Source organism: Hypanus sabinus, chromosome 17, assembly GCF_030144855.1.
Source record: "Hypanus sabinus isolate sHypSab1 chromosome 17, sHypSab1.hap1, whole genome shotgun sequence".
NCBI classification, from domain to species: domain Eukaryota; kingdom Metazoa; phylum Chordata; class Chondrichthyes; order Myliobatiformes; family Dasyatidae; genus Hypanus; species Hypanus sabinus.
In genome coordinates, this window is record NC_082722.1 from 85,171,934 (window position 1) to 85,199,695 (window position 27,762).

General features: G+C 44.1%; 1 protein-coding gene and 1 long non-coding RNA gene across 3 annotated transcripts in view; one reads left to right on the top strand and one right to left on the bottom strand.

Moving 5' to 3' along the window:
- tango6 (transport and golgi organization 6 homolog (Drosophila)) overlaps nt 1–27,762 on the top strand; it is a 192,549-nt gene that overhangs the window by 121,812 nt on the left and 42,975 nt on the right. For both annotated transcript variants that reach the window (XR_009516374.1, XM_059993389.1), the window contains exons 12-14: nt 9,811–9,945; nt 11,473–11,865; nt 12,778–12,835. Coding sequence is in view for 1 of the 2 variants with exons in the window: in XM_059993389.1 (XP_059849372.1) it covers nt 9,811–9,945; nt 11,473–11,865; nt 12,778–12,835 (586 nt within the window). In the remaining variant the exon portion in view is untranslated. The remainder of the gene's footprint in view (nt 1–9,810; nt 9,946–11,472; nt 11,866–12,777; nt 12,836–27,762) is intronic.
- LOC132407099 (uncharacterized) overlaps nt 1–27,762 on the bottom strand; it is a 41,962-nt gene that overhangs the window by 2,023 nt on the left and 12,177 nt on the right. The gene's annotated exons all lie outside the window — the stretch shown is intronic.

Sequence of the window (27,762 nt, forward strand, 5' to 3'; positions counted from 1 at the left end):
CAACTACTGAAGTAAGACTCACTGGTTTATAATTTCCTGGGCAATCTCTACTCCCTTTCTTGAATAAGGGAACAACATCTGCAACCCTCCAATACTCCAGAACCTCTCCCGTCCCCATTGATGATGCAAAGATCATTGCCAGAGGCTCAGCAATCTCCTCCCTCGCTTCCCACAGTAGCCTGGGGTACATCTTGTCCGGTCCCGGTGACTCATCCAACTTGATGCTTTCCAAAAGCACCAGCACATTCTCTTTCTTAATGTCTACATGCTCAAGCTTTTCAGTCCGCTGTAAGTCATCCCTACAGTCGCCAAGGTCCTTTTCCATAGTGAATACTGAAGCAAAGTATTCATTAAGTACCTCTGATATCTCCTCCAGTTCCATACACACTTTTCCACTGTCACACTTGATTAGTCCTATTCTCACACGTGTTATCCTCTTGCTCCTCATGTACTTGTAGAATGCCATGGGATTTTCCTTAATCCTGCTCGCCAAGGCCTTCTCATAGCCCCTTCTGGCTCTCCTAATTTCATTCTTAAGCTCCTTCCTGCTAGCCTTATAATCTTCTAGATCTCTATCATTACCTAGTTTTTTGAAAGCTTTTCTTTTCTTCTTGACTAGATTTATAGCGGCCTATGCACACCACAGTTCCTGTACCCTACCATCCTTTCCCTGTCTATGCAGAACTCCATGCAAATATCCCCTGAACATTTCCCACGTTTCTTCCATACATTTTCTTGAGAACATCTGTTCCCAATTTATGCTTCCAAGTTCTTGCCAGATAGCCTCATATTTCCCCTTACTCCAATTAAACGCTTTCCTAACGTCTGTTCCTATCCCTCTCCAATGCTATGGTAAAGGAGATAGAATTGTGATCACACAGTATGAATGTAGGACGAAACTAGAGCGCAATGTAGTCACAGGAAATATGTGCAATTGATGCTTCTGTGACTGCTGCACCCTCTAGAGCCCAATCCTGACGTTTGACGCTGTCTGTGTGGAGTTTCCATGGTCTCCCTTTGAAAGTGTGGTTTCCCCCCGGGTGCTCTGGTTTCCTCCCACATCACAGCAGTGAGGTTGATGCATTAATTGGCTGCAGTAAATGACCCCCCCCCCGCCCCCCACCGCCGCGGGTAGGATCTGGGAGTAGTTGATTGGGAGTATGGCGTAGCTCGGTAAAATAAACACTAATGAGGAGTGGGATTGCTCTGTGAGCCAGCATAGACTCAAAATAACCTCCTTGCATTGGGTCCTGGTCCAAAATATTGACTGTTTATTTAACTTCATAGATGCTGGCCTACTGAGTTCCTGCAATATTTGTGTGTGTTGCTCAAGATTTCCAGAATCTGTAGAATCTCTTTTGATTGTGTTCTTCTGTTGGGTGTACTCAGCCCTGACTTTCCCCCGGGTGTTCTGGTTTCCTCCCACATCACAGCAGTGAGACTGGTGCGTTAATTGGCTGCTGTAAATTACCCCCCCACCCCCCACCACGGCTAGGATCTGCTAGGATAGTGATCACTAGCTCCAAAATGCTCTTGCACTGAGAGACCTGACACCTGACCAGGTTCATTTCCCAATACCAGATCAAGTACAGCCTCTCCTCTTGTAGGCTTATCTACATACTGTGTCAGGAAACCTTCCTGAACATACTCAATGAACTCCACCCCATCTAAACCCCTTGCTCTAGGGAGATGCCAATCAATATTGGGGAAATTAAAATCTCCCATCACAACAACCTTTATATTACTGTACTGTTCAAGAACCTGTCTCCCTATCTACTGCTTGATGTTTCTGTTACTATTGGATGGTCTATAAAAACAGTCATTAGGGTTATTGACCCCTTCCTGTTTCTAACTTCCACCCACTGAGACTCAGTAGACAATCCCTCTGTGATCTCCTTTTCTGCAGCCGTGACGCTGTCTTTGATCAGCAGGGCCACACCCCCACCTCTTTTTTCTCCCTCCCTGTCCTTTCTGAAACAACTAAAGTCTGGTGCTCTAAGTAGCCTTTCCTGCCCCTGAGCCAGCCAAGTCTTTGTAATGGCCACAACATCGTAGCTCCAAGTGCTGATCCACACTCTAAGCTCATCCACTTTGTTCATGATACTCTTTGCACTAAAATAGACACATTTGAAACCATCGGTCTGAGCGTGTCCCTTCCCTATCACCTGCCAGTCCTCCCTCTCACAAAGCCTACAAGCTTTCTCTATTTATGAGCCAACCTCTTCTTCCTCTGTCTCTTTAGTTCGGTTCCCACCTGCTGGCAATTCTAGTTTAAACTCTCCCCAATAGCCTTAGCAAACCTCCTTGCCAGGATATTGGTCCCTCTCGGATTCAAGTGCAACCCATCCTTTATACAGGTCACGCCTGCCCCAAAAGAGGTCCCAATAATCCAGAAATTTGAATCACTGCCCCCTGCCCCAATCCCTCAGCCACGCATTTATTCTCCACCTCACAGTATTCCTATACTCACTGTTGCATGGTATAGGCAGTAATCCCAAGATAACAACCTTTGAGGTCCTGCTTCTCAGCTTCTTTCCTAACTCCCTGTAGTCTGTTTCTAGGACCTCCTCCCTTGTACCAATATGTACCACAACCTCCCCACTTCATGATGTCGTGAACACGATCAGAAACATCCCAGATATTGGCACATGGGAGGCAAACTATCATCTGTGTTTCTTTGCTGCATCCATAGAATCGCTAGTCTGCCCCCCTGACTATAGAGTCCGCTGTCACTGCTGCCATTCTTGTCCTTTCCCTGCCTTTCTGAACCACAAGGCCAGACTCTGTGCCTTCCCCCAGGTAGGTCACCCCCACCCAACAGTACTCAAACAGGAGTTCTTATTGTTAAAGGGGACAGCCACAGGGATACTCTCTAGTTTCTGACTCTTACCCTTCCCTCTCCTGACTGTTACCCTCTTGTCTCCTGAGGCCCTGGTGTAACTACTTGCCCTTAGCTCCTATCTATCACCTCCTCACTTTCCCTGACCAGACGAAGGTCATCAAGCTGCATCTCCAGTTCCTTAACTCAGTCCCTAAGGAACTGCAGCTCGACGCACCTGGCGCAGATGTGGCTATGCGGGAGGCTGGGAGTCTCCTGGACATCCCACATTTGACACACAGTACAGAACACTGGCCTCACAGACATACTTCCTATACCTATTCCTCACAAGTAACTTAACTTGCCTTGACCCATTATTGCCGAAGCCCCATTGAGCCAAAGCCCTCCTACATTGACTCTCTCTACTTCAATGCCTGCTCCTCCTACACCTGCTCTATAAAGCTGTCTTCCTTGTAAGTTCTACCCATCTATCTAACATGCTGACATCCACACACCTGAGCAGTCATACCTCGATCAAACTGCTGAAGAAAAAACTCTCTCCTTTTAAATTCTTCCCGCTGGTCTAACTTGCTGACGTCCACACACCTGCGCAGTCAGTCAAATATTATCAGCAAACATTATCAACAGGAAGTCCTAGTCCCTCCATGTAGATACCACAGTCAAGAAAGCTCACCTATGCCTCTACTTCCTTGTGAGGCAAAAGGAGTCTGGAATGTTCACATCGACCCTTACCAATTTTATTGATTCATCATGGAGGGAATCCTATTGGGATGTATCACAGCTTGGTATGACAACTGCTCAGCATGAGACCACAAGAAACTGCAACTAGTTAAACATAGAAGCATAGAAAACCTACAGCACAATACAGGCCCTTTGGCCCACAAAATTGTGTCGAACATGTCTCCACCTTAGAAATTACTAGGCTTACCTATAGCCCTCTATTTTTCTAAAAAAAAATGCCCTATCATATCCGCATCCACCACTGTTGCCGGCAGCCCATTCCATGCACTCACCGCTCTGAGTATTAAACTTAGCTCTGATATCTCCTCTGTACCTACTCCCCAACACCTTAAACCTGTGTCCTCTTGTGGCAGCCCTGTGAAAAAGCCTCCAGCTGTCCATGTGATCAATGCCTCTCATCATCTTATACACCTCTATCAGGTCACCTCTTATCCTCCGTCGCTCCAAGGAGAAAAGGCCGAGTTTACTCAACCTGTTTTCCTTGTAAATCTCCTCTGCACCCTTTCTATGGTTTCCACATCCTTCCTGTAGTAAGGCGACCAGAACTGAGCACAGCACTCCAAGTGGGGTCTGACCAGGGTCCTATATAGCTGCAAATTTGCCTCTCGGCTCCTAAATTCAATTCCACAATTGATGAAGGCCAATACACCATACGCCCACAGAGTCAAACCGCACAGCTGCTTTGAGTGTCCTATGGACTCTGACCCCAAGATCCCTCTGATCCTCCACTCTGCCAAGAGTCTTACCATTAATACTATATTTTGCCATTATATTTGACCTACCAAAATGAACCACTTCACACTTATCTGGGTTGAACTCCATCTGTCACCTCTCAGCCCAGTTTTGCATTCTATCAATGTCTCGCTGTAACCTCTGACAGCCCTCCACACTATCCACAACACCTCCAACCTTTGTGTCTTCAGCTTAGCACATCATGGAATCTAGCACCCCTCAATGGACTCTCTATACTTCTTGCTGCCTCAGTAAAGCAGCCATCATAATCACAGACATCACCCACATTCTCTCTTCTTCTCTGTCCAGTCAGGCAAAGGATACAAAATGCTGAAACCATGGTCCACCAGGCTCAAGGACCGCCTCTATCCCACTGTTGGTTCCCTATTCTGATAAGATGGACTCTTGACTCTCACAAACTACCTCATTGTCTTTACTTTATTGTCTACCTTTACTGTATTTTCTCTGTAACTTACACTTTATTCTACACTTATTATTTTGTTTTACCTTAATGAACCATTGTAATGAAATGATCTAAGTGAACAAATATGAGTGTTGATAAAGGGTTTCGGCCCGAAACGTCGACTGTTTATTTCTCTCCATAGATGCTGTCTGTGTGTCCTGCTGAGTTCCTCTGCCATCTTATGTGTTACGTGAACAAGTGTGCAAAGCAAACTTTTTACTTAATAATAATCCAATTCTAATTCTTGGGAATCCCATACAAATTGGTCCACCAATGTAAATAAAAGGTGAATTAATTCCAGTGACAATTGCATTAATCACAGTCATCCTCAGTGTGATCTCAGTGTGTTGCACTGTATCTCTTTGGAGCTCAACATCCCATAAACCATCAATCTACAGGCCATGCCACAGGGATTTAGGCTATATTATTTTTGTGACTGTTTTTCTGCTACATTGTGTGTGTGTGTGTGTGTGTGTGTGTGTGTGAGAGAGAGAGAGAGAATGAGAGAATTTTGGTACTGTGTTTAGCACCTTGGCCCTAGAGGAATACTGCTTCGTTGGTTTATATTCATGTATGGATGAATGGTGAGCAGTCTATTGGGATTTGCTGGTCATTCGCAGCAGATCTGATTATATATGCAGGTATTGGTCTCCGAACAAAGATGTTCCTGTCAGACACTGAGTGCCTGTCAGACTGCTGATACCATGTCTTACCTTCTGGTAAGATGTTGGTGCATTTGAAAGCAGCAGCCTCTTGGGGGCCAAGCAAAGGTGCACCTTTCTTTTTAAAATATGCATTTTATGATCGTAAAACTATGCTGTATTCCAAGAACAGCGGGTACAGCAGTTTATCTGTTGGTTGTTTGGAGCCACCAGCCGGGATAACGAGCAGGCCAGCGGATGAGTCGGAGAAGGAGAAGCCAGTGCTCAGCCGGAAGTAGATGAAGCCAGGAGAAGGGAAACCCGGTACTTAAGCTGGCAAAGGGAAAGCCAGCAGTGACTCAGAGAAGGAGAAGCCAGCAGTTAAGTTGGAGAAGGAGAAGCCGGTGGTCGGCCAGGAGGAAGTGTGGCTGGCAGTCAGCTAGAAGAAGGGGAAGCCAGTGGGCGGGCCAGCAGAAGGTTCGGAGGAGCTGATCTGGGTGCAGACCATGTTGCTGCCTGCAACACAAAGACATTGGAGTTGATGCATGAAGGCAGCACTGCAGTGTAACTGCGAATAGCTGTCTTGGGTGTTTCTCTTCAGATCACAAGACCCTGTTGAAAATTGATAATGTGAGATGCTACAGACTGTTTCCTTTGTATGATGGTGAGACAGGCAATGAGGCAGCAGTGTGGCATGGGTTATGGTGAGGACTAGGCCTCAAGCAGGCTTGCCTGCTGCTGCAATCCAGGTGAGAAGACAGTGGAGTCCATGCACGGCTGGGAGCTGGACTCTCCCATTAGTACTGACCTTCAGTGTTCAACCGGCAGAAGGACAGGCTGGATTGCTGGGAGCTGTTCCATCAATTTACATGTCACTCAGGGACTTGGACGATACATGTATTCTTGCATAATAATGTGTTTTTCTTCTCTCTCTCTTGCAATTTTGAATGTATATTATGCACCTTGGCCCAGAGGATCACTGTCTCATTCAACTGTGTTCATGTATGGTTTGAATGATATTAAATTTGATTTGATTCTGCTGCACATGCACATCATTGTACAGGAAGCCATTTGTGGTTTAATAATCATGCCTGACTATGGCATGAACCTGTACACTAAAGCAAAAGCATTCTGATTTTGGAAATGAGAGGAGCAGCTGGAAATATTTAGATAGCATCTATAAAAAAAAGAAACATAATGAAGATTTCAAGCTGAGAACTCTTTAGTCTATTCTTGAAGAAGCAGGCCTGATGAGCCAGGTGGCTGTGGAGGCCAAGTCACTGAGTTTGTAACACCCTGAGAAAGGTTTCACTGCTAATGTAATGGTCTTTCTGTAGCAGCAGTGTTTGGGTTATGGCTAAGATAACAGGGGCTTTGGAATGTGCACAACTGTTCCATGAAGGGAGTGTTTTTTCTTGTTGTGTGCCCGAGAACAAGGTGATCTGGGTCTTTTGTTAGGCAGAAGATTGGGAGCTATGTCACTGTCTTTTACACCTGGGTTGGACTTTATGCTTTACATGAATGGTTGGGAATCTCTTCCTCAATCAGTGGGGAGTTAGCAAAAGTCAGCATATACCATACCCCCATTTCCTCATCCTCCAAATCAGTATCCCATTCAGAAGTAGGGGTCAGTCTAATCTCTCCTGCTGTTGGTCCTTCAGTTGCCCTGCGTCGCCACGGAGTCCTCTTACTAGGTGTAGGCTCCAAGTCGGGCTCTGAGTCAACCCGCACCTGTTGTCCCAGAGGAAGAAGGTGGTTCCAGTGGAGAATCTAGACAGGCCCAGTCTCATCCTCTGGTTTCACCCAGAAAACTGAGTTTGGCATCTGACTCTCCACTACATGGGGTGTGCCATTTATGCTTCCCAGGTAGCCCCAAATTCCTTATGAGGTCTCAGTCTCCCGGTGGGAGTTGGGAGAACCTCATCCTTTGATCATACCTCCTCTTATTCCCTTGATCCTACTTGGCAGTCAGGACCCCAGCTAATTCATAAGCTCTTTCAGCTCTCTTCTCATGTCAGGCACATACTTCAGATAAGTTCTTCAGTGGTAGGTCTTTCTTGCCAGTCCTAAAACAAAGGTCGATGGGCAACCTCACCTCACGCCCAAACATCAGATAATATGGCGAGTATCTGGTAGCTTCATTAGTAGTGGACCAGATGTCCAATATGTTGACTTCACTTGTTCTTGCTGATTTCCAAGTTTCAGAGCACGTGTAGCAATATCTGATTAAACTTCTCTGGCTGGGGGTCACCCTGCGGATGATAAGGAGTAGTCCTTAACTTCTCGACTCCAAGCATGCTCAGTAACTCCTGTATGAGCCTACTCTCAAAATCCTGTCCCTGGTCACTACGTATCTGCCTGAGGAGGCCATAATAAATGGAGTACTTCTCCCATAACACTTTGGCCACCATGGACACCCTCTGATCCTTGGTGGGGAAAGCCTGTGCATATCCAGTGTAGTGATCCTTGATGACTAAGACATTCACCATGTTGCTGGCATCTGGCTCTATTGACAGAAAATCCATACACACCAGGTCAAGGGGCCCTGGTGGGACAATGGAGCTGCCCTCATAGGCAGTGTCTTACTCCATGTGCATCGAATGCATGACTTGCAGTATTCTTCAACCTCTGGCTTCATTCGAGTGTTGCATCTCGGTGGAATGAGTCTCTGGCTGAATGTACTCCTGTGTCTAACCAGTACATTATGGAGTAACTGCTCCATTTCAGCTGCTGACCAAATGGTATCGATGCCCGGGTCATCTCACCGAGCAGCTGCCACTTCCCTGCGACTCAATTCTGGTAACTGGTTTGTCTTCGGAGCAGTCAGGTTACAGTAAACTTGTGAAATGACATCATCAGAATCTCCCAATTGATCTACCACTTGATCCTACCCATGCCTTCCATCTGGCTTCACCGTGATGGCAAACTGGCACATGGCTTTCATCCCTGGGTCAGAAACGCTCTCCCATTCTTCATCCCTGTTCAGTACTTTCTGGTGTCTGCAATCCCTCCTTTCTGGACCATTCATGCAAAGCACAAAGTCCAACCCAGGTGTAAAAGACAGCAACATAGCTCCCCATCTTCTGCTAAACAAAAGACCCAGATCACCACGTTCTCAGGCACTCAACAAGAAAAAACACTCCCTTCAATGGTGCACTTTCCAAAGCCCTGGTATCTCTAGCCATAATCAAAACACTGCTGCTAAAGAAAAACCATTACATTAGCAGTGCTTCTACAGAAAGGCCATTACATTATAACCATATAACAATCACAGCATGGAAACAGGCCATCTCGGCCCTCCTAGTCCGTGCCAAACTCTTAATCTCACCTAGTCCCACCTACCCGCACTCAGCCCATAACCCTCCACTCCTTTCCTGTCCATATACCTATCCAATTTTACCTTAAATGACACAACTGAACTGGCCTCTACTACTTCTACAGGAAGCTCATTCCACACAGCTATCACTCTTTGAGTAAAGAAATACCCCCTCGTGTTTCCCTTAAACTTCTGCCCCCTAACTCTCAAATCATGTCCTCTCATTTGAATCTCCCCTACTCTCAATGGAAACAGCTTATTCACGTCAACTCTATCTATCCCTCTCAAAATTTTAAATACCTCGATCAAATCCCCCCTCAACCTTCTACGCTCCAATGAATAGAGACCTAACTTGTTCAACCTTTCTCTGTAAGTTAAGTGCTGAAACCCAGGTAACATCCTAGTAAATCATCTCTGCACTCTCTCTATTGATATCTTTCCTATAATTCAGTGACCAGAACTGTACACAATATTCTGAATTTGGCCTTACCAATGCCTTGTACAATTTCAACATTACATCCCAACCTTTCTCAGGGTGTTACAGGTATACTTAAGGCAAAGGTTGATAGATTCATGATTGGTCGGGGCATGAAGGGATATGGGAATAAGACAGGAAATTGGGACAGAAAAGGAAATGAAGCAGCTATGATGAAATGGTGGAGTAGACCCAATGGGCCAAATGGATTAATTCTGCTCCTATATCTTATGGTCTTAGGATGACTTGGTGTAATGTCAGGCAGACAAACCAGCCACTGGCCATCCAAAAGGTGCCTCAGAATAGGTGATACACTTAAGACACAGTGTCAGTGAAAACAAACCACGTGCACTCGAGATTACTAGTTAAAATACACAGACATTACTCAGTTGTATTGAAACTGCAAATGAGTGGCAATAGCTCACTGAGTTGCATTGGAAGCATTACAGTGAGGAACACTACTGCTGTTCTAATCTGCGCCAGACAAGAGCAGACTTGGTTATTGGAAATTCTGTTTTTATCATTTGGAGAGGAGGGTTGCTACATGTAGTGGGATAACAGCAGAATCAGCAATAACCTCACTGTTAGTCTGTGATGGTGCAGGTCATTGAGTTTATCACCGCTACGTTGGAGCGTTCCTGCGTGAGCCTGGTACATCGAGCCGAGGAGACAGTGGAAGCACAGACACTGAGTATGGGCATGGGACTGATAGCAGCAATACTTGGAGGGGCCGTCCAGGTGAGTAAGCAGACATCAGGTTCTGTATACAGACAGTGTTTTCCATGAATTTTACTGCAGCAAGATTCCCACTTCGTTAATCCACAAGGAGACTTGTGAGATTGTAGATGCTGAAACAACCTGTGGAGAAACTCAGCAGTTGAGCAGCTTCTGTGGGGGAAGAAACTGGCCCAGTGAGTTCCACCAGCAAATTATTTGTTACTACAAATTAACTAACATTAGCAGGCCATTTGGTCAAGCTTGCACATGATGCCTGTCCACCTTGATCCTATTTGCCTGTGTTTGGCCTATGTCTCTCAAAATCTTTCCTATCTATGTATCTGCTCAAATTCCATTAATCATTGTAATTGTATCTACTTTGTCCACGTACCACCACCCCCTGTGTGGAAAAACTTGCCCCTCTCACCTTAAGCCTATGCCCTCTAGTTTTACACTCCCACTATCCTGGAAAAAGGACTGTGATTATCTATCTTATCCATGCCCCTCACAATTTTTACGAATCTTTCTAAGGTCACCCCTTAGCTTTCCCCACTGCAGGGAAAACAGTTCCAGCCGATCCAACTCTTTTTAAAATGTGTCCTCCAGTTTAGGTGACATTCCTAGTATCATTGAATCGAAGTACAGCACTGAAATAGGCCCTTTGGCCCATCTAGCCTATGCCAAACCATTTAAACTGGCGACTCCCATCAACCTGAACCAGGACCATAGCCCTGTAAAGTGAAGCTTCAAATATTCTACTCAATCACCATAAGATAAAGTAGCAGAATTAAGCCATTCATCCCACTGAGTCTACTCTGCCACTCTGTCATGGCTGATTTTTTTAAAATCCCCATTGTTCCATTTTCTCCCTATGATCCTTAATCCCCTTAATAATCAGCGCCTTAGCTGATGAAGACAAGCACATCAAATGCCTTCTTTATCACTATCTCTACCTGTGTCACCATGTTCAGGAAGTACTTGTAATGCTGTTCATCAACTCACCCCAGGGCTTGGTCATGCACTGGTCTGTGTTGAATTCCTTTCCCCACTTTCCCAGAACTACCTTTACTGTCCACTCTGCCACCAACTTAGGTGTCATTTGCACACTTACTATGGTTTGCATGACCTTTATCATACTGCCATTTCCTGCTACTGTTCTCTCATGCCCTCCTCATCTTTCCCACCCATGCCATATGCTGCTTGTGGATCCACTTGGTTAGGTTTATTTAGAGATACAGCATGGTAACCGGCCTTTCGACCCAATGAGTCTGCATCGCCCAATTACACGCATGTAACCAATTAACCTACTAACCCTTTGAAATGTGGGATGAAGCTGGAGTGCCTAGATGAAACCCACTTGGTCATGGTGAGAATGCACACTCCTTACAAACAGCAATGAAATTGAACCCAGGTCCCTGGAGTTGTAATAGCTTTACACTAACTGCTGTGCTACTATGCATTTTGTACTTGATCACTTGTCTTTCACTCGCTCATCCGCCACCCAACATTTCCTCCTCTCCTCTGATCACACCTTCTGTCTGTCTGCAGCTGACCTCATCGGACTTTGTTGCAATGAGACCGATGTTGCCTCTCCTCAAGCAGCTCTCAGCGTTACATCCTGATCCTGTGATACAAGAGCTGGCGTCAGACCTGCGTGTTACCATTGCCACCCATGGAGCTTTCTCCAGTGAAACGGTTTCCAAAGCTGCTCACAGTACCATGGGCAATAAAACTGAGTCAATGCGTGGTATACAAACAGTGGAGGCCAGTGCAGTGACCAAAAGCCAAGACAGGAACTGTGCCTCCAATGACTTCCAGCAGATTCTTGAGGCAGCCTTTGACACTGAAGTGTCTGCACGTGCAGCTGCTCTAAGAACACTCACTCAGATGGTCCGGCAGCACCACTCCGAAGCCCTTAGTAACCAAGGAAAGGTTCTGATGGTGAGTACTCACTTTGCAGCAGTTCTTTTTGGATGTTTTGCTCCGCAGGCTGAGGCCTTAATTGAGTCTGATTCTATCAGCTTGGAAATTTTTAACCGGCTTCGAACAGGGGGTTATCTCTGGACCCTTTGACTGTTTTGATTGTTTACCGTTCAGATCACCTGTCCTCCTGTTACTGCCATCAGTAAATCATATTAAACTGCACAATCTCTCACCGTGTCCAACTCATACTGGAGCTTTCCTCCATCCTCTTCGCAGCCCACATGATCTCAGCTTTGCATTGGATATACGTGGGTGTACCTACACCTCAGGGACTGCAGTGGTTCAAGGAGGCAGTTCATCACCACCTTCTCAAGGGCAACTAGGGATGGGCAATAACTGCTGGCTTAGCTGGCGACCACCACGTCCCATAAATAAATGAATAAAAACAAAAAAGAACTCCTTCACTGTGAACATCTTGGGTGCCAGTACTGATCCCCGTACTAGCTGGTTAATCACTTGCAAACAGACTTGATTAACCAATAGGATTCAGCTGGTATTTGGATATCCTGGCATTTGCATTTGTAAAAAAAAAGTTTGCGAAAAGCTTTTTTCCATCATCTTTTTTCAGGACATTGGCATTGCCAACAATTCTGGTGTGTCTTGTCCATTCTTCACTGCCCTCAATAAGGTGATGGTGAACTGCTTGCTCACCCGCTGGTGAAAGTATCCCTGGGCCCTGAGAGAGAGGGGTTCCAAGATTCACATCAGTCATGATGAGGTGTCCATTAATTGTGTTGCAAGGGAGAATGTGTTGTTTGAGAGAGGTTGCTGCAGAAAATTGTGTTGATCTCCACAGTTGATTCTGCCTTGGTTTGCCAATCTCCAGAGTCTGGCTGCGTCTCGAGTTGTTGATCTCTTGTCTCTTTCCAGGTGTTTCTGGAAAACCTGAGCCATGAAGACTCGTTTGTTTATTTGTCTGCGATCCAAGGTAAGAAGGTTGCTTCAGTTATGTATGACGATATCCACTGTCGACCCCCATGTGCTGTTGACTTTTGATTCTGATCCCTCTGATCTGGTCTTTGAGAGTCCTGGTCGCACAAGAGAAAAAGAGTTCAAACCTAGTCTGAGTAATCCTACTCAGAATCAGATGCTTCAACCCAATGTGTCTCTGCCAGCTAAGATGCCATCTACACTAGTCCCATTTGGCTTTACTAACTTTTCTTATCCATGGATTTGTTCAAATGTCCTCTGGCATCTCATTCATATACTCAGCACCCTCTGTGTGAAGAAGTTGCTCCTCAGATACCCTCTTCCCTCGTTTTTATTCCATTTCCCAAGGAAAGACTGAGCACATCCATCCTCTGTATGCTCCTTGTGATTCTATGTACCTCTGGAAGATCACCTCTAAGTCTCTACATTATGATGAATAAAATCTTAACCTTCCCAACCTTTCCACATAACTCATGCATAGAAATCCTGGCAACATTGTCATAGATCATCTTTGTGTTCATAATGATGTCTTTCCTATTACAAGGTAATCAAAACTGAAGACAGTACTCACAGAAGTGACCTCCTTAGCACCTTGTACAACTGCAGCATAATGTCGTAACTGATATACCCAGTGCCCTGACTGATAAGGCCAGCATTCCAAAAGTATTAACCTGCCTACCTATGATGCCACTTTAAGAACCCATATGCTTGAACTCCAAGGTCCCTCTGTTCTGCAACACACCCCAGGCTCGGCTGTTCATTGTGAAAGTCCTACCCAGGTCTGACTTCCCAACATCCAGCACCTCAAATTTATAGTCAGACCAGCATGCAAACATGCTCTTTAGCCCAGCTGGTCCATGCCAATCAAAGTGCCCCTTCCGAGTGAGTTACATATGTCAATGTTTGGGCCTTGTCCTTCTCAATATTTCCTCACTATGTACCTGTTGAACTGTCATATACAAATTGTTATTGTCCCTGCCTCAGCCATTTCCTCTGGCAGTTTGTTCCACATTCGTATCACCCTAGTGTAAAAAAAGCAAATTCTTCTCAGCTCCAAAGCAACAAACACAAAATGCTGGAGGAACTCAGCCAGTCAGACAGCTTCTATGGAAATGAATAAACAGTCGAGGTTTCAGGCCATGTCCCTTCTTTAGGACCTTACTCCTGAACTCCTCTACTTCCTTAAATTTTCTACTTCCTGAGGAGGCTAAAGAAATTTGGCATGTCCCTGTTGACCATTGCCAATTTTTATTGAGGCATCATAAACATTCTGTCTGGAGGCATAACAGCTTGATACGTTGGTACCAATGACATAAATCGAAAAAGGGAGGAAGTCCTGAAAAGAGAATTCAGGGAGTTGGGTAGGAAGCTGAAAAGCAGGATCTCCAGGGTAGCCAACTCAGGGTTGCTGCCTGTGCCATATGCTAACGAGCACAAGAATAGCATGATCAGGCATATTAATGCATGGCTGAGAGACTGCTGCAGGGGGCAGAGCTTCAAGTTCCTAGATCACTGTGGCCTCTTCTGGGGCTCAAACCGACCTGTAAAAAAGGACGAGTTACACCTGCACCCAAAGGGGTCCAATATCCTCACGTAAGAAATAAAATGGACACTCTTGAAATTCAGCTCCAGATTGGCAAGCATGATACTGTGGCCATCTCTGAAACTTGGCTAAAGGATGGCTGCCATTGGGAGCTAAATGTCCAAGGATATACAGTGTATCAGAAAGAAAGGTTAGTAGGCAGAGGTCAAGGTGTGTCCCTGTGTATAAGAAATAATATTAAATCATTAGAAAGAGATGACATAGGATCAGAAGGTGTAGAGGCTGTGTGGGTTGAGTTAAGAAATGGCAAGTGTAAAAGGACCCTAATGGCAGTTGTATACAGGCCTTCAAACAGCAGCCGGGATGTGGATTACAAATTACATCAGGAAATAGAAAAGGGTAATGTTATGATAATCGGGGATTTATCAGGATGCTGGAGCAGGGATCCGATCGCAGACCTAGTACTGTGAACGCAGTGATATTGAGTAACAAATCCCAAAGTGCAAACAAAGTCAGCATCCAAGTTCAGGCAGAGATCAAAACATCCAGAGAAATACAAAAACCAGAATCAGGAAACAGGCAGAGTCGATACTCAGATGGACAGAGTACAGATACAAATTCTGGGAAAAATTCACTGGCATAATCTGGCAACAAACAGGTGAGAACACAGGACTGAAATACACTGGGCAATAAACAGAGAAGCAGATGACAGGTGGAGCATAATGAGACACAGGTGGCAGCAATACAGGTAATAATGAGAAGCAGATGAGAGACTCAGTAATCCAGGGGCCGGAATCGAGCAGGGAAGGAACACACGGCAATACAAAACCACAGACTGACACCAAGGGGGAAACACACAAAAAGACAGAGTTCAACTGGAGGTACTGACAGAGTTTTAACATGAAAGTGGATTGGGAAAACCAGTCCAGTACTGGACCTCGAGAGAGAATGTGTAGAATATCTTAAGGGATGGCTTTTTAGAACAGCTTGTTGTTGAGCCCACTAGGGGATCGGCTGTGCTGGATTGGGTGTTGTGCAATGATCCAGAGGTGATAAGAAAGCTTAAGGTTAAGGATCACTTAGGGAACAGTGATCACAATATGATTGAGTTCACTTTGAAATTTGAGAAGGAGAAACTAAATTCCAATGTGTTGGTATTTCAGTGGAATAAAGGAAATTACAATGACATGAGAGGGGAACTGGCCAAAGTTGACTGGAAAGGGGCATTAGCAGGAAGGACAGCAGAGCAGCAATGGCTGGAGTTTGTGTGAAAAATGAGTGAAGTGCAAAACAGATATATTCCAAATAAGAAGAAATTTTTGAAGGGAAGAAGGACACTACCATGACTGACAAGTGAAGTCAGAGCCAAAGTAAAAGCAAAAGAATGAAGCCAAAGCTAGTGGGAAGATAGATGATTGGGAATCTTTTAAAAACTTGTAGAAGGAAACTAAGAAGGTCATTAGGAAGGAAAAGATGAATTATGGAAGGAAGCTGGCAACTAATACCAGAGAAAATGCTAAAAGCTTTTTTAGGTGTATATAAAGGGTAAAAGAGAATTAATGGTAGATAAAGGACCAATAGAAAATGACGCCGGAGATATTGTAATGAGAGACACAGAGATGGCAGAGGAACTGAAAGCATATTTTGTATCAGCCTTCATAGCGGAAGACATCTGCAGTATACCAGACATTCAAGAGTGTCAGGGAAGTGAAGAATGTGCAGTGAAAATTACAACTGAGAAGGTGCTCAGGAAGCTTAGTGCTCTGAAGTTGGATAAATCTCCTGGACCTGATGGAATGCACCCTCGGGTTCTGAAGGAAATAGCTGGAGAGATTGCAGAGGCATTAACAATGATCTTTCAAGAATCAATAGATTCTGGCATTGTACCAGATGACTGGAAAATTCTAAATGTTACTCTGCTATTTAAGAAGGGTGGGAGGCTGCAGAAAGGAAACTGTAGACCTGTTAGCCTGACATCAGTGGTTGGGGAGTTGTTGGAATCGATTGTTTACGAAGTACCTGAAGGCACGTGACAAGATAGGCCAAAGCCAGCATGGTTTCCAAATGCCTGACTAACCTACTGCTATTTTTTGAGGAAATTACAAGGAGGGTAGACAAGCAGAAGATGTGGTGTACTTGGATTTTCAGAAGGCCTTTGATAAGGTGCCGCACATGAGACTGCTTAGCAAGATGGAAGCCCATGGAATTACAGGAAAGTTTCGAGCATGGGTGGAGCATTGGCTGATTGGCATAAAACAGAGAGTGGGAATAATTCACCGTAATGAATTAATCTGTCAACAGTGTGCAGGTTGAACTTGTCACTGTAATGAATTGATCTGTGAATGGTGTGCAGGATGAAATTGTGACTGTAATGAATTGATCTGTTTGAACAGTGTGCAGGTTGAACTTGTCACTGTAATGAATATGCATATTTGAACAGTCTGCTGGATGAACTTATGTCTGTAATGAATTGATGTGTTTGAATGGTGTATGGGACGAACTTGTCACTGTAATGAATTGATCCGTGAACAGTGTGCAGGATGAACTTGTCACTGTAGTGTATTAATCTGTCAACGGTGTGCAGGATGAACTTGTGACTGTAATGAATTGACGTGTTTCAACAGTGTGCATGATGAGCTTTTCACTGAAATGAATTGATCTGTGAATAGTGTGCAGGATGAACTTGTGACTGTAATGAATTGATGTGCTTGAACGGTGTGCAGGACTAGCTTTTCACTGTAATGAAATAATCTGAACAGTGTGCAGGATTAGCTTGTCATTGTAATGAATTGATGATTTTGAATGGTGTGCAGGACAAACTTGCGACTATAATGAATTAATCTGAACAGTGTGCAGGATTAGCTTGTCATTGTAATGAATTGATGATTTTGAATGGTGTGCAGGACAAACTTGCGACTATAATGAATTGACGTGTTTGATCAGAGTGCAGGATGAACTTTCCACTGTAACGAAATGATGTGTTGGAACATGTGCAGGACGAACTTGTCACTATAATGAATTAATGTGTTTGAATGGTGTGCAGGAGAGATTTTTCACTATAATGAATTGAAATGTTTCATCAGCATGCAGGATGAGCTTTTCACTGTAATGAATTGATGTGTTTGAACGGTGTGTAGGACGAACTTGTCACTGTAATGAATTGATGTGTTTGAATGCTATGTCAGGCATGCTTTTCACTGTAATTAATTGATGTGTTTGAATGATATGTCAGGCATGCTTTTCACTGTAATTAATTGATGTGTTTGAACAGTGTGCAGGCTGAATTTAAACATAGAAAATCTACAGCACAATACAAGCCCTTCAGTCCACAAAGCTGTGCCGAACATTTCCTTACCTGAGAAATTACCTAGGGTTACCCATAGCTCTCTATTTTTTTCCTTGTGCACACCATTCGAACATAGCAATTCATTACCATCACAAGCTTGTCCTTCACACCGATCAGATGCATAAATTCATTGCAGTGACAAGTTCGTCCTGCACACCATTCAACACATCAGTTCTTTACAGTGAAAAGCAAGTTCTGCACACCATTCAAACACATCAATTCGCTACAGTCACCAGTTATCTTGCACACCATTCACAGATCGTTACAATGACAAGAGCAAGAGGAAAAGACGTGAGAGGATAGGACCAATCAAGTATGACAGTGGAGAATGCATATGGAGGAGATGGCAGAGGTACTTAATGAGTACTTTGCCTCAGTATTCACTACGGAAAAGGATCTTGGCGATTGTAGAGATGACTTACAGCAGACTGAAAAGGTTGAAAATGTAGATATTAACAAAGAGGATGTGCAGAAGCTTTTGGAAACCATCAAGTTGGATAAGTCACCAGGAACGGACAAGATGTACCCCAGGCTACTGTGGGGGGTGAGGGAGAAGATTGCTGAGTCTCTGGCAATGATCTTTACATCATCAATGGGGACTGAAGATGTTCCAGAGAATTGGAGGGTTGTGGGTGTTGTTCCATATTCAGGGAAGGGAGTAGAAATAGCCCAGGAAATTATGGACCAGTGAGTCTTACTTCAGTGATTGGTAATGTTACATACCCCATAACGGGTTAAAAAGAACCAGCTGAAATAGACACACCTAGAGTTTGAGTCTTCCATTATACACTATTTTTTTAGTAACTACGTGATAAAGTAATACAAAACAAGATAAGGTAAACAGGTTAGCAGAGCATATGTATATATAAGTGAGTAAATAAAGTACCCAAGCTTCTCCCAACTCAGGTGATTAGATGATACAGCCTTACGGTGGTATGGGAAGAAGTTAGTTCAGTTCTGGAATTTGAATTGAGTAGAGTTGGAGAGTAGAGAGTTGTTTTGTCTTCCTAGTGCCAATGCCGTTGAATCTTCCACATTGTCCTCCTGTTCCCGAAACTTATTAAAGTCACCGACTGTGACTGCGAAAGGGGGACCATCTTCTGTGGTGGAATTATCAACCCAAGCAAGGGTTGAACACACCGATAGCTCCCCACCGGTCCCTCCTTTGTCCACACTGTGAGCAAAAACACCACCTTTGTCGTGGGCACACAAAGCTCAACCGGTGTCAGTGTCTTCCTTGGTGTCTGGCATGTCGTGAGTCTGATTACAAAGCCAGCTGACCTTGTATATATTCCACAAGTGTGAACACCAGCTGTCCATCATGTAGTTCTGCCTTTCAGTTTCCAGGGCAACTCACAGACTTTCTGTTGCTCTCTCTCCCTGAAATAGCACACACGCTGTCTGCTCCCTCTCTCTCTTTTTAAAGGAACAGTCCACTTTGGATAATCCTTCAGATCTCGTCACAGTAAGTTGATGGAGAAGATCCTGAGAGGCAGAATTTCTGAACATTTGCAGAGGCATAATATGATTAGGAATAGTCAGCATGGTTTTGTGTAAGGCAAGTCATGCCTTACGAGCCTGATTGAATTTTTTGAGGATGTGACTAAACACATTGATGATGGTAGAGCAGTGGTGTGCCTTGGGGATCTGTTCTACGACCCCCTACACTTCATGATTTTTATAAATGACCTGGATGAGGAAGTGGAGGGATGCGTTAGTAAATTTGCTGATGACACAAAGGTTCGAGGTGTTATGGATAGTGTAGAGGGCTGTCAGAGGTTACAGCAGGACATTGATAGGATGCAAAACTGGGCTGAGAAGAGGCAGATAGAGTTCAACCCAGATAAGTGTGAGGTGCTTCATTTTGGTAGGTCAAATATGTTGATAGAATATAGTCTTAATGGTAAGACTCTTGGCAGTGTGGAGGATCAAAGTGGTCTTGGGGTCCGATCCAAAGGACACTCAAAGCAACTGCGCAGGTTGACTCCATGGTTAAGAAAGCATACAGTGCATTGGCCTTCATCAATCGTGGGATTAAGTTCAGGAGCCAAGAGGTAATGTTGCAGCTATATAGGACCCTGGTCAGACCCCACTTGGAGTATTATGCTTAGTTCTGGTCACCTCACTATAGGAAGGATGTGGAAAGTATAGAAAGGGTGCAGAGGAGATTTACAAGGATGTTGCCTGGATTGGGGAGCATGCCTTATGAGAATAGGTTGAGTGAACTTGGTGTTTTTGCCTTGGAGCGACGGAGGATGAGAGGTGACCTGATAGAGGTGTATAAGATGATGAGAGGCATTAATCGTGTGGATAGTCAGAGGCTTTTTCCCAGGGCTGAAATGGCTAGCACAATAGGGTACAGTTTAAGGTGCTTGGAAATAAGTACATAGGAGATATCAGGGGTAAGTTTTTTACGCAGAGAGTGGTGAGTGTGTGGAATAGGCTGCCTGCAATGGTGGTGGAGGCAGATACGATAGGGTCTTTTAAGAGACTCCTGGATAGGTACATGTATGTAATGAATATGTGTTTGAACGGTGTGCAGGAGGAGCTTTTCACTATAATGAATTTAGCTGTGAACAGTGTATAGGATGAGCTTTTCACTGTAATGAATTGATCTGTGAATGGTGTGCAGGACGAGCTTGTCATTATAATGAATTGACGTGTTTGAATGGTGAGCAGGACAAGCTTTTCACTGTACTTCGGTGCATGCAACAATAATAAAGAAGTTCCTATTACATCTTTTTCCTCTCACCATAAAATTCTGCCCTTTTGTTCTTGATTCTCCACCTCTAGGGTAAGGTCTGAGTGTATTGGCCCCACCTTGCCCCCTTGTGATTTTCTAAATAGCTCATATAAGGTCACCTCTCAGTCTGAATCTTATAGTGTTATGTATTCTAAGAAATAAGTCCTGTCTTTATCACTCAGTCCCTCAAGTCCTGGCAGCATTCTTGTAAGTGTTTTCTGCACTTTTTCCTACAGCAGAGTGACCAAAACTGTCAATAATATTCAGTGAGTGCTGCCTCATCTGTGTCCTGTATAACCATAATCTCCCGGCTTTTCTGCTCAGCTCGCTGACTGATGAATCTGGATTGAACACAGTTTGCCGTATTGGCCCACCTACTCAGTTGATGAAGACCCCCCCCCCCCCCCGCAACCCCCAGCAATGTTTCATAACCTTCTTCACTCTTCATGATACCACCTGTTTTATTGTCATTTAAAGTAGACTAAGCTCCTTGGTTTCTCTGCTCTGTTCCAAGTTGTGCCCTACCTGACTGAAAACTGGTCAAAGGCAATTTTCCACGCTCCTCCATCTTGCTTAAACAATGGCATAATTTCTTTCAAAAAGCACTATGACACTCTCCCCAAGGCCTTTAACAAAACTCTGATTAGTCCCTAATCAGCTCATTTTTCTAAATGTTGTCTTATAAAAATTGAAAGCTGGATTCAAGGATTCAGAAGCAATGGGAAAGCATTCAAGTAAATTGGAAACCAGGCTGTTAGATCAGACATGGAATGGACTGGGAAGTTAGGAGTAGGTCACTCAACACCCCAAATCATTTAATAAGATTGTGACCCTCCATGCCCCAAACCTTCCCCTTTGTTTTATCAAAGATCTTTTTTCTTAAAGATATACCTTAATACAGACTCTTCTCCACTGTCCGCCGAGGAATTGAATTCCAAAGACTTGAGGACTCCATAAGAGAGAGGTCTTTATTTTGTCTGTTTTTGATAGGTTTTCCTTTATTGTCCTTAGTTATCCCAGAAAAGGAAATATCCTCTCTACATTTCTTTTATGACCTACCAGGATTGTGTATATTTAAATCAATAGCTTCTCACTCTTACAAACTCCAGTGGACACAAGTCCTGTCTTGTGCAACCTTTCCTCACAACGTTTGAAACTAGAGATGTTTTTATTTCTGGCTCAGTATAATCTCCCTTCACTTATTTCTTTGCTGAATTGTGAAGTTGAAAACAAGTGGAGTTGGGATAGAGAGAACAAGAGGAAGTCTGTGAGAGGGTGCAGACCAAGTGGTGGTGAGACTAGGCTGAAAGGCCATAAGGGTGATTCTAGATAAGGTGCCAATAAGGGATAAAAGGTGACATCAAGTTTATTAACTGTTACCAAGTTCCACCCTGTAATATTTCATAGCTTGACTCAGTTTAGTATAGTTAGGGTTGGGTTGAGCAAAATGCCCAGCAGCTGTGTGAGACCACATTCTGTATGTAGGTGTGCTGTGTAGTAAGAAATGTAAATAAGAGCAAATGTGCTCTGTAAGAACACATTAAAACATTTTTTGTCATCTAATTGTAGCTCTGCCAGTACTGAACTTGTACTGTGGCCCCTCAGTAATCTCAAACAAGAGAAAATCTGCAAATGCTGGAGATCTGAGCAACACACACAAAACGTTGGAGGAACTCAGCAGACTAGATAGCATCTATGGAAAAGGGTGCAGTCAACGTTTCGATCTGAAACTCTTCATCAGGACTCTTGATGGTTTTTAATTAAATGTTGCTACTGATCCAAATAAAAGCATTCACTACTGCAGTTTACATCAGGTCAGAGTGGTAAGGTGGACAGGAAGCTTGGAGTCACCCTGACCCTGATGTACTTTGTAAAGTGATTGTTTAACCTGCACATAAGACCATAAGTAATAGGAGCAGAAGTAGGCCATTTGGCCCATCAAGTCTGTTCTGCAGTTTAATCATGGCAGATCCAGTTTTCTTCTCAGTCCCAATCTCCTGCCTTCCCCCCACCCCCCACATCTCTCTTATCTCTTCATGTAACAATTCCATCAGCCAAATAATATATAAAATATATATCATTGACATATAATGTAACAAAGAATTGGTCCCAACACAGACCCCTGCTGGTGACTAATAGAATAGCACTAGTCACCAGCAGCCAACAAGAAAAGGCTCCCTTTATCCCCACTCTTTGCCACCTGCCAATCAGCCACTGCTTTATCCACACTGGTATCTTTCATGAAATACTATGGGCTCGTGGCTTTTTAAGCAGCCTCATGTGTGGTACTTTGTCAAAGGCCTTCTGAAAATCCAAGTACACAACATCAATCAATTCTCCTTTGTCTATCATTATTAGTTCTTCAAATAATTCCAACAGATTTGTCAGGCAAGATTTGTCCTTGAGGAAACTATACGGACTATAGCCAATATTATCATGTGCCTCCAAGTACCCTGAGACCTCATCCTTAATAATCGACTCCAACATCGTCCCATATAACATATAACCATATAACAATCACAGCACGGAAACAGGCCATCTCGGCCCTCCTAGTCTGTGCCAAACTCTTAATCTCACCTAGTCCCACCTACCAGCACTCAGCCCATAACCCTCCACTCCTTTCCTGTCCATATACCTATCCAATTTTACCTTAAATGACACAACTGAACTGGCCTCTACTACTTCTACAGGAAGCTCATTCCACACAGCTATCACTCTCTGAGTAAAGAAATACCCCCTCGTGTTTCCCTTAAACTTCTGCCCCCTAACTCTCAAATCATGTCCTCTCGTTTGAATCTCCCCTACTCTCAATGGAAACAGCCTATTCACGTCAACTCTATCTATCCCAACCACTGTCAGATTAATTGATATTTCTTTAATTTCTCTGCCTTCTTGAAGAGTAGAGTGATATTTGCCATTTTCCAGGCTTTTGGAACCATTCCAGAATCTGGTGATTCTTGAAAGATCATTACTAATGCCTCCATGATCTCTTTGGCCATCTCTTTCAGAACCCTGTGGTGTACACCATCTAGTCCACATGACTTGCCTACCTTCAGACCTTTCAGTTTCCCAAGAACCTTCTCTCTAGTTATGGTAACTTCACACACCACATGACCTCTGACACCTGGAATTTCCACCATACTGCTGGTTGTCTCTCACAGTTAAGACTGATGCAAAATGCTTATCCAGTTTGTCCACCAAATCATTGTCCCCCATTAATACCACTCCAACAATGTTTTCCGGCAGTCTGATATCTACTCATTGCTCTGATGTTATCCCTGCCAGTGTCCTTTTCTGATCAATTCTGGCCAACTCTACTGTCAAGGTTAGAGCATTGACTGACTGATAGGAGGCAGCGAGTGGGAATAAAAGGATCCTTTTCTGGTTGGTTGCCAGTTAGTACTGGTGTTCTGCAGGGGTCGGCATTGGGATCACTTCTTTTTATGCTGTATATCAATGACTTTGTTGCCAAGTTTTCAGATGATACAAAGATTGATAGAGGGGCAGGGAATGTTGAGGAAACAGGTAGGCTGCAGAGGGATTTAGATTAGGAGAATGGGCAAGAAAGTGGCAAATGAAATAGAGTGTTAGAAAATGTATGGTCATGCACTTTGGTAGTGGAAATAAATGTGCAGACTATTTTCTAACTGGAGAGAAAATCCAAAACTACGAGATGCAAAGGGACTTGGGAGTCCTTGTGCAGAACACCCTAAAGGTTAACTTGCAGGTAGAGTCAGTGGTGAGAAAGGCAAATGCAATGTTAGCATTCATTTCAAGAGGTCGAGAATACAAGAGCAGGGATGTGATGCTGAGGCTTTATATGGCACAGGTGAGGCCTCACCTTCAGTAGGGCTCCTCAACTGGGAAAAGATGTGCTGGTATTGGATAGGGTTCAGAGGAGGTTCACAAGGATGATTTCGGGATGAAATGGTTATCGTATGAGGAACGTTTGATAGCTCTGGGCCTGTAATTGCTTGAATTTAGAAGGATGAGGGGGGATCTCATTGAAACCTTTCGAATGTTGACAGGCATAGTTGGAGTAGATGTGGAGAGAGAGTTTCCCATTGTTGGGGAGTCTGAGACACAAGGGCACAGCCTCAGGATAGAAGGGTGTCCATTTAAAAGAGATGCAGAGAAATTTCTTTAGCCAGAGGGTGGTGAATTTGTGAAATTTGTTACCACAGGCTGCTCTGGAGGCCACGTTGTTGTGTGTATTTAAGGCAGAGCTTGATAGGTTCTTGACTGGACATGACATTAAAGATTAGGGGAGAAGGCCAGGCAGAGGAGAGGAAAAAAGGGTCAGCCATGATTGAATGTTGGAGCAGACTCAATGGGCCAAATGTCATAATTCTGCTGCTATGTCTTTTGTTCTTACTCATCTGCAGATTTTCTCATCCTCTCTCATGCCTCTGTAATTCCATTATTCCATTTAATACTGATACATCTGACCTTAGCTTCACTTTCTCAGATTTCAGGGTGAATTTGATCATATTATGATCACTTTACCCTCAGGTTCCTTTACCTTAAGCTCTCTAATATATTCTGGTTCATTGCACAACACCCAGTCCAGAATAGCTGATCCCCTTGTGGGCTCAACCAGTTGCGGCTCTAAAAAGTATCTTGTAGGTACTCTAGAAATACTCCCTCCTGTATTCCAGCACAGACTTGATTTTCCCAATCTACCCACATATTAAGGACCCCATGACTTGTGTTACATTGCCCTGTTGGCATGCATTTTCAATCTCCCTTTGTAATTTCCATCAGGGTCTTTTTACCTTTGCAATTTCTTAGCTCCAAAGAAATATAGTTTCTTTACTGCAGAGAAGACATGGAATGCAATGTGATGCAGTGGAAAAAATATATATTTGCTACATCTGGAGGAGTTTTTGACTGCATGATACGAGTTACAGGAGACGTTTTGTGTGACCAGTTTTATAATAGTTATGGAAAAAGATTGGACAGGTCCCCAAGTTAAAGTCCTAAATTTGGGCAAGGCAAATTTTAAAGACATTAGATTGAAACTTGCAAAGGTAAACTGGCAGAGGCTGTGTGCAAGTAAAGGGGAAACTGTCCAGTGGAGATTGTTAAAATGAGATAGGAAGAGTTCAGGGGCAACGAGTTCCCATTAGAGTGAGGGGCAAGATTGGCAGGATCCGGGAGCTGTTAAGAAAAGGGAAGCATATGTAAGATATAAGCAGCTGGGTTCAAATAGGACATAAGGAATAAGGAGTATATTTAAGAATGAAATGAGGTGGGCTACAAATGGGACATGGGATAGTCAGCGTGGCAGAAAGCATACAGAGGAATCATAAGATATTGTACACCTATATTAATAGCAAAAAGCTAACAAAGAAGACAATAGGATCAATGTGGTCATGTGTGTGATATCAGAAAGGCGAGCTCTTGAGTGGATATTTCTTATCGGTATTTGCTGTGGAGAAGATCATGGAAGCTAGGGAATTCAGTGAAGTGAATAGATATGAATTAGAACAAATGCACAACACAACAGCAGAGGTGCTGGCAATGTTAAAGCTTATTAAGATGGATAAATCACAGGGCCTAACAAGTGTACCCTAGGACATTATGGAAGATAGAGAAGAAATTTCAGAATCCCTGCAAAAGATAAATGCTTTATCTTCAACCACAGGTGAGGTGTGGGATGGAAAATATTGTGCCTTATTTATAAGAAAGGCTGCGAGGACAAGACGTGGAATTACAGGCTGGTGAGCCATATTATCCGTGATTGGAAAGTTACTGGACGGGGTTCTGAGAGATGAGGTTACCTGCATTTGGAAAGGCAGAGACTGGGTTAGTCAGCATGACCTTGTGTGTAGGAAATCATGTCTACAAATTTGATTGCTTTTGAAGAGATGACAAAGAGGACTGATGAGGGCAGGGTGATGGATGTTGTCTACAGGACTTTAGCACATACTTTAACAAGGTCCCTCGTGGTAGGCTGGTCAGGAAGAGTAGATCACATGGGATCTAGAGTGCGATACTCAATTTGATGCAGAACTGGCCTGCTTTTGTGGAAGCTGTCAGAAGTCCTTGCCATCACCCTCCACTTGGCCCTAACCCACCTGGACAAAAAAGACACATACATTCGAATCCTGCTCATAGACTTCAGTTCAGTATTCAACACAATCATCCCTCAGAAACTTGATTGGAAAGCTGAGCCTACTGGGCCTGAACCCCTCCCTCTGCAACTGGATTCTAGACTTCCTGACTGGGAGACCTCAGTCAGTCCGGATTGGGAGCAGCATCTCCAACACCATCACACTGAGCACGGGGCCCCCCAGGGCTGTGTGCTAGGTCCACTGCTGTTCACTCTGCTGACCCATGACTGTGCTGCAACACACAGCTCGAACCACATCATCAAGTTCGCCGATGACACGACCGTGGTGGGTCTCATTAGCAAGAACAACGAGTCAGAGAGGAGGTGCAGCAGCTAAAGGTCTGGTGCAGAGCCAACAACCTGTCTCTGAATGTGAACAAAACAAGAGAGATGGTTGTTGGCTTCAGGAGGGCACAGAGTGACCACTCCTTGCTGAATATCGACGGCTCCTTGGTAGAGATCATTACGAGCACCAAATTTCTTGGTGTTCACCTGGCGGAGAATCTCACCTGATCCCTCAACACCAGCTCCATAGCAAAGAAAGCCCAGCAGCATCTCTACTTTCTGCGAAGGCTGAGGAAAGTCCATCTCCCACCCCCCATCCTCATCACATTCTACAGGGGTTGTATTGCGAGCATCCTGAGCAGCTGTATCACTGCCTGGTTCAGAAATTGCACCATCTCTGATTGCAAGACCCTGCAGTGGATAGTGAGGTCAGCTGAGAAGATCATTGGGGTCTCTCTTCCCTCCATTACAGACATTTACACTACACACTGCATCTGCAAAGCAAACAGCATTATGAAGGACCCCATGCACCCCTCATACAAACTCTTCTCCCTCCTGCCGTCTGGGAAAAGGTACCGAAGCATTTGGGCTCTCACGACCTGACTGTGTAACAGTTTCTTCCCCTAAGCTATCAGACTCCTCAATACCTAGAGCCTGGACTGACACCTTGCCCTATTGTCCTGTTTATTATTTATTGTAATGCCTGCACTGTTTTGTGCACTTTATACAGTCCTGGGTAGGTCTGTAGTTTCTTGTAGTTTTTTTTTCTCTTTTTTTTATGTAGTTCAGTCTAGTTTTTGTACTGTTGTCATGTAACACCATGGTCCTCGTTTTTACTATGTACTGTACCAGCAGTTAAGGTCAAAATGACAATAAAAGGTGACTTGATTTGA